Source organism: Montipora foliosa, chromosome 8, assembly GCF_036669935.1.
Source record: "Montipora foliosa isolate CH-2021 chromosome 8, ASM3666993v2, whole genome shotgun sequence".
Lineage (NCBI taxonomy): Eukaryota > Metazoa > Cnidaria > Anthozoa > Scleractinia > Acroporidae > Montipora > Montipora foliosa.
This window is the reverse complement of record NC_090876.1, coordinates 11,546,985-11,554,484: the sequence shown is the minus strand read 5'-3', so window position 1 is coordinate 11,554,484 and position 7,500 is coordinate 11,546,985. Positions and strand designations below refer to the sequence as shown.

General features: G+C 40.3%; 2 protein-coding genes across 4 annotated transcripts in view; both read left to right on the top strand.

Annotated features, from left to right (window-relative positions):
• LOC137968093 (uncharacterized) overlaps nt 1–7,500 on the top strand; it is a 139,563-nt gene that overhangs the window by 72,861 nt on the left and 59,202 nt on the right. The gene's annotated exons all lie outside the window — the stretch shown is intronic.
• LOC137968091 (polyubiquitin-C-like) overlaps nt 1–7,500 on the top strand; it is a 31,067-nt gene that overhangs the window by 21,453 nt on the left and 2,114 nt on the right. For both annotated transcript variants that reach the window (XM_068814713.1, XM_068814714.1), the window contains 2 exons: nt 1,320–1,868; nt 5,317–7,500. The exon at nt 5,317–7,500 is cut by the window's right edge and continues 2,114 nt beyond it. In XM_068814713.1, coding sequence (XP_068670814.1) covers nt 1,320–1,868; nt 5,317–7,500 — 2,733 coding nt within the window. The remainder of the gene's footprint in view (nt 1–1,319; nt 1,869–5,316) is intronic.

The following is a 7,500-nucleotide window of genomic DNA, read 5'->3' as shown; positions in this document are numbered from 1 at the left end:
CTATGAAGAAAAGCGAGGCTGGAGTTGACCTTGCTTTGATACAAACCTTACTGTGTTTCTTATGTAAGTAGAAACTCGTTAGCATTACAATATCATGGTTTACATAAGAAAAGCAATGAAGTTTGTATCAAAGCAAGGTCAACTCTAGTCTCGCTTTTATTCAAAGTCCTGGCAACTGAGCACAGAACTGTAAAATGATCTATTGTGATACACCTAAGACCTTCGCTGACAAATACTTACCATATAATGTGAGATCTCTTGAAAGTCAAAGATTTAATTACGTTCTCATCTTACTCAGCTTTTCATAAAAATTGGCGGCAAGGCATTTATGTGCATTGTAAGATAATTGTACGCCATGCACTTTCAGAGGTTCATTAGTGCTCTTGAATCTTAGACTTGCTATGCTTCATCGAACCAACCCACATATCTTTGGTTTTCTTTTTATTCAGTTAAAGTCACGAAAGGGTTGGGGGGACAGTGGAGTGAAAAATAAGACGGTAAAGATTGAACGTGAAAACATCAACATGTAATGAGACTTGTCAATTTCAAATAGGTTTCGGGAAAACAGAAACTATAGAGTGTTTTCACCCATGTGATCAGTAACCTTGTTTTTCCACCAAAACATAATAATAGAGCCCAATTCTCAGAGGATTAGTTGGGGACACCAACATGGCTGCCGTTTCTTTGTTTACGGACACCAACACGGCCACCATGACGTCACTTGAAAACACTCTATATAGGATATGTACTGCAGTAAAATGGATTTCATCCCTCAGCATTGTGCCAAGTACTGCAGTTATATATTTTTCACTCATTTGCTTTCTTTTTGAACAGTTGTCCCTCTTCAATCCTACCTCCATGGCCGGCAGACCTACTTTGCAACACCTTCCCTATGAGCCTGGAATGAATTAACAATTATTTCATTCGCTTCCATTCGATACAAGGTGGTGAAGATTGTAGCCAACGAGTTGCTTAGTGCCAAGTTGGCAATAACCAATCTCCTGTCCAAAAAGGGCGAAAGGAATATTGTTTTTATCATTAGATTCTACACCTTCCGTTCATTTTCTGTCAACAGAACTTGGCTCTCCCCCAAAATCTTTTTAAGCTTTCAATTAAGCGACATTTTCTGGACTCATGTGCCATTTAAGGTAAAACAGAGGTATAGCGGCTAATAACTGAGATGCACTGAGCCAATAAGAAAGCTAGAAATGCGTGCATTATCCGAGGCTGAGAATTTAATAAACCTTTTAATAATTCTGGCATCTCATTTCATGTATGGTTTCATGGCCATGTCTAATTCACAATTTTATTTTCAAAAGCTCGTCTTCGACTTCAAATTGATTGTGAGGCTATCACTGGAGCTAGTGCACAGACAGGCACAGGGACATTAGTAACTCCACAGCAACCCCAAGAAGTTATTCAGGGAGCGAGAGGAATGCCTAGCTCCTCAAATGAACAGCGTGCAGTGGTTACGCCCCGTTTAGCAGCAGAAAATGAATTATGCGGAGGCAATCAATTTACAGAGATTGATACACAAGCAGTTTTAAATACCATTGCCTACAGAACCTTTCAGAGGTTAGATCCATCAACACCGGAGCAAATGAATGAGTTTGTACTCTATCTTGAAAGGGTGCACAAAGCCTTGGTTGTTAGTGTAAAGTCAGGAAGCTTAGTAATCACTGTGGAAGTAAGTTCTCTGCAGAGCCTGGAGGACCTGTGGGAAGATTATTGCTTAGGTCATGTGAATAAAATGGCTCAGAAATATCTCTTGACAAAGGAGATTCTGGAGGAGTTTGGCCTGCTTGAGGTGAAATTGACAACATTCATCGCTGAAGAGGAGTACAGAGCTTGTCAAGAGTATTTTTCTGGTGAGTTCAATAGAAAATGTGACACAAAGACAGTGGGGAGTTGAAGTAACTATAACGACAACAGCGATGGGAATGACACAAAAAATATTGCTTGTGTACGTGATCAGGGATTATGTTTTTTAACCAAAACAAAATAAGATGTTTGCGTAAAAATTGAGTTCAATTCCCAGTTTATTAGTTTTGGGACACCAACATGGCAGCTGGGACATCACGTGTTTATAAAGCGTTTTCAGGTGACATCATGGCAGCCATGTTGGTGGAGCAAAAGAAAGAAACGGCATCCATGTTGGAGGAGGGAAAAATTCTTTTGGGAATTGAACTCCATTTTCACGCAAATTCTTCCCTTTGTTTCAGCAAACCAATGTGGCTGTCAATAAGTTATATTATCTTTATGCTAATTAGACTCACCAGCCTCATTTTAAAGCAAAAATTCTTTTCGATTTTTTTACATGCAAACGAGGCCTACTGAGGACAATTAGCATAAAGAGAAAAGAATAATTTATTAGCCGCTATTTATGAATTTGTTGTATGCTCTTCTGGTTTTAATGAGAAAAAAGGTGTAGTGCTGCACGTGGGTATTGCATTTTTGGTACATTTCTTCACCGTCCTCCGCAAAACACGCAGATTCATGGTTCCGCGGACTCGGTACACGTGCATTTGAATTACTTATTCTCCTTGGTAGCTTCAACAGTGCCATTCGCATTACCTTTTGTTTCTGGATAGCCAAATTGCGATTGCCGAACAAGTGAGAATAAGAAATGGTAGTTATCATAAGTACAAGTACAGTCGGCCGAGGAAAGAAAGGAACGTTCAAGAGGGTTTTGCGACTTTCGTTCCCCTGTGCTTGGCGCTGGCTATTTTTGTTTGCTTTGCGTTCTGATTTTATGAACTCGCTTGATACAACCAAAATTCCGTACTGATTACTTCATTTTGTGGATGGCTGAAGAGTGTAATTCCATTTAAATTCCCAACCTTTCGTTCATGTTTCTGTCCAGGAAACTTGGCTTTTCGACAAAAGAATTTAAGATAAGGCGACATTTCCCGGAATCATTTCCATATATTAGGTCAAACATGGGTATAATTTGTAAATAAACCCCTTCTGGCGCTGGTATGTCGGCTGGTAATGTCCGTGGCTGAGGGATTGTCCGAAATATTTGGCCGAGAAGCGAAGCTTCGAAGGCAAATATGATGAAAACATAAGACGAATTCTAATATTTACAACAACCTAAAAGTTTGATGCTTCTGTACTAGTACGACTGCACTTGAACGAAACTAACCTTTTTCAAATTATAATTTTCTTTCGTAAACTGAAATGATACCTTTGTCTTAAAGGGAACGTTCACTTCTACAAAAACGTTACTTTAAATCACAGGAAATAACCTTTGCAGTCAAATCTGTCTAAATTTCTTTCAAAGAAAGCCTTTGTATCCAAAATCAGTAAGTTTTAGAATCGCCTATTTTTGTTTCCAAACTTCGCCGGCGCCGCCATCTTGAATAATTGTGGCGTCTTACGGTTGCCTTATTGTTATTAGGCAAAAGCACTTTGTGTTAGAACAATAGGGCAACCGTAACACGTCACAATTATATATTCAAGTTGGCGGCGCCCGCGAAATTTGGAAGTGAAAATAAGCGATTTTAAAATTCAGTCGTCCTGATATAAACACTTTCTGTAGCAAGAGTGGAGGTTCCCTTCAACCAAAACCGAAGGATACACGTTAAACATTTACAGTGAACTTAAACCTAGTATACTCTAAATTCAGGGGGTGAAGAGGAATGATGGAATAAGAATAACATCTTTTTTATGTTGGAATAGTGGAATAATGTCATTTACGGGGCGGAATAACGGAATAACGACTTCCTTTGGAATAATGAAATAAGTTTTTCAACGGAATAAAGAGTTCTTTTTTACTGGAAACATAGAAGAACGAAAATTTTCGAGTTGGAATAATGAAATACCGAACACCCGATTATTCCTCTTCACCCCCCCGATCTAAATAGTCACAATTAATTCCGTCATAGTTGAGTTCTTCGAATCGGTTCTTTCAGACACCTTGTGCAACAAACCGAATATGAACAAAACTGGAACATTCACCCAAAACACCACTAAGCTTTCTATTAATTTTCTCTTAATTTTCTCTCTCGAGCTTTCCTTCTTGCGTTCGTTTGCCTCGGCAGTTCGCTGTATGGCTCGTAACTTTCCCTATTTTTTCCTCGCTTTCCTTTACAGCGCTAGCTGTACCTCTTAAATATATTGTCTTGCTTACCGCCACCGACAGAGGAGTTTTTGCCGTCGAACTTTCAGTGGATGTTTCCTACTAATGTGTTTAGCAGTGATCTCTTGGCATCCGTCTACTCTTCCGACCGTTTCAAGAATACATTTATTATAACCTCAAGTCTTAAAAGAAATAATGAACATTGACTTTAACATTGATATTTTAATTGGATTTATAATCAATACAATTTATACTTAGTTTTGTAATTTTATCTATTTTAGTTTTATGAATATGTAATTCAGCCTTCACGGGCTGCCATTTATTTAGTCAATAAACTATCTAACTAACTATCTAACTATCTAACTACTCTTCCCTTCACCTTCTTCTCCTCAAATGATTAGTCTTCTTCGACTCGTTCGTCTTCTTTCCTTCAGCTGTGCACCCACTCCGACCAAAAACAACGATACTTCTATACACGAATAATTACTGGGAAAATGGAAATGGAAATGGAAATGGAATTTGTTTACCCACGGAACACCTTAAGAGCACTCAGGAGCTCGTTCAACATTTGTCCGTGCATTCCGGATCGAATTTGGAATTTGGCAGTGTTGGTTTTTCTGGAGAGGGGAAAACCTGAGTACCCGGAGAAAAACCTCTCAGAGCAATGAGAGAACCAACAACAAAATCAACCCACATATGGCGCCGAGACCGGGAATCGAACCCGGGCCACGTTGATGGAAAGCGAGTGCCCTCACGACTGCCCCACCCCTGCTCTAACTTCTATAATTAGCACATATGTTCGTTACATACGTATTGTTAACACGGTACCATACATTCCTATATTTACAACATCATACCAAATCAACACTTAAGGGACAATCAGCTTACAAACATAACTTACAATACGTGATACTGCGACGGCGATAAACACTGCATCATTAACACTAAAAGGTAACAAAATACTAAGACAAAAAGTCGGAACAAACTAAGTCTAATTACAAAGATAAAGAATGGAAAATTCCGTCACAGTCCAGTTGTTTAAAACACGATTGAATTAATCCTTGGTTATTGTGAGCTTTGATTCCAGTTTCTATACAACTTGTTAAAGGGTTTTTCGACGCATTGTTTTGGGGCGGTCTCGTTGCTGCCGTCGTCGTTGCACAGGCACCCTATTTTAGGTTCAAGTTTTCTATACTGATGATTTTGTCACTGAAAGTGAATCTATATTGTTTCAGGACGTCGACTTGAGGGATCTCAGAGCGCCACACAATTAACAGATGAGCAAGGCAAACTCTCAGAGAAGATTAAAATGATGAAAATGTCGGCAACAACGATGGAAAGTAATCTTGAGGTATCCAAGGCAGTTGATCTATCAAGACAACAAAAGGATGTTGACTGGGTTCCTGGGTTGGCCCTTTATTCGCCTGTCGTGGAGGGTGACAAGGCAAAACAACTGTCAGAAGAGGATTATACCCTGAGTCAGGGAAATATTCCCACAAAGGCTACCCGACCCTTGGGTCTTCCAGAGGAAATGGAAATCTTTGTCATGACTCCTTATGAACTCATCACTTTAGAAGTCGGACCAAATGATTCTGTTGAGAAAGTAAAGACCAAAATTTTGGAGAAAAAAGGGATACCAACCAACAAACAAAAACTTATTTTTGGTGGCAGGAAACTGGAAGATGGCCGCACTCTAGCTTACTACAACATTCAGAAGGAATCCACACTTCATTTGGCGTTACGATTCCGTAGTGGTATGCAAATCTTTGTCAAAACGGTCACTGGTAAAACTATCACTCTAGAAGTCGAGCCAAGCGATTCTATTGAAAACGTGAAGACGAAAGTTACGGACAAAGAAGGGATACCACCCGATCATCAAAGACTTACCTTTGCTGGCAGGAAACTGAAAGATGGCCGCACTCTAGCTTACTACAACATTCAGAAGGAATCCACACTTCATTTGGCGTTACGATTCCGTAGTGGTATGCAAATCTTTGTCAAAATGGTCACTGGTAAAACTGTCACTCTAGAAGTCGAGCCAAGCGAGTCTATTGAAAACGTGAAGACGAAAGTTACGGACAAAGAAGGGATACCACCCGATCAACAAAGACTTATCTTTGCTGGCAAGGAACTGGAAGATGGCCACACTGTAGCTGACTACAACATTCAGAAGGAATCCACACTTCATTTGGCGTTACGATTCCGTAGTGGTATGCAAATCTTTGTCAAAACGGTCACTGGTAAAACTATCACTCTAGAAGTCGAGCCAAGCGAGTCTATTGAAAACGTGAAGACGAAAGTTACGGACAAAGAAGGGATACCACCCGATCAACAAAGACTTATCTTTGCTGGCAAGGAACTGGAAGATGGCCGCACTGTAGCTGACTACAACATTCAGAAGGAATCTACACTTCATTTGGCGTTACGATTCCGTAGTGGTATGCAGATCTTTGTGAAAATGGTCACTGGTAAAACTATCACTCTAGAAATCGAGCCAAGCGAGTCTATTGAAAACGTGAAGACGAAAGTTACGGACAAAGAAGGAATACCACCCGAACAACAAAGACTTCTCTTTGCTGGCAAGGAACTGGAAGATGGCCGCACTGTAGCTTACTACAACATTCAGAAGGAATCCACACTTCATTTGGCGTTACGATTCCGTAGTGGTATGCACATCTTTGTCAAAACGGTCACTGATAAAACTATCACTCTAGAAGTCGAGCCAAGCGATTCTATTGAAAACGTGAAGACGAAAGTTACGGACAAAGAAGGGATACCACCCGAACAACAAAGACTTCTCTTTGCTGGCAAAGAACTGGATGATGGCCGCACTGTAGCTGACTACAACATTCAGAAGGAATCCACACTTCATTTGGCGTTACGATTCCGTAGTGGTATGCACATCTTTGTCAAAACGCTCACTGGTAAAACTATCACTCTAGAAGTCGAGCCAAGCGAGTCTATTGAAAATGTGAAGACGAAAGTTACGAACAAAGAAGGGATACCACCCGACCAACAAAAACTTATCTTTGCTGGCGAGATACTGGAAGATGGCCGCACTCTAGCCGACTACAACATTCAGAAGGAATCCACACTGCATCTGAAGTTGCGACTCCGTGATGGCATGCAAATTTTCGCAAAGTTGCTGAATGGAAAGCTGTTCGCGTTAGAAGTGGAACCCGATGAGCTTATCGAGAACGTGAAGATGAAGATTCAGGCCATGGTAGGCATCTCCCCTGATGAACAGGAGCTTATTGGTGACGGGAGGAAGCTCGAAAATGGTCGAACTTTGCGTTACTACAATATTCAGAAAGATTTTACTTTGACCGTTGTTTTAGTCATGGACATTTATGTAACATTTCCATCAAGTGAAAGGGTATTACCGCTGGCAATCAAATCAAGCGATACCATCAGGGATC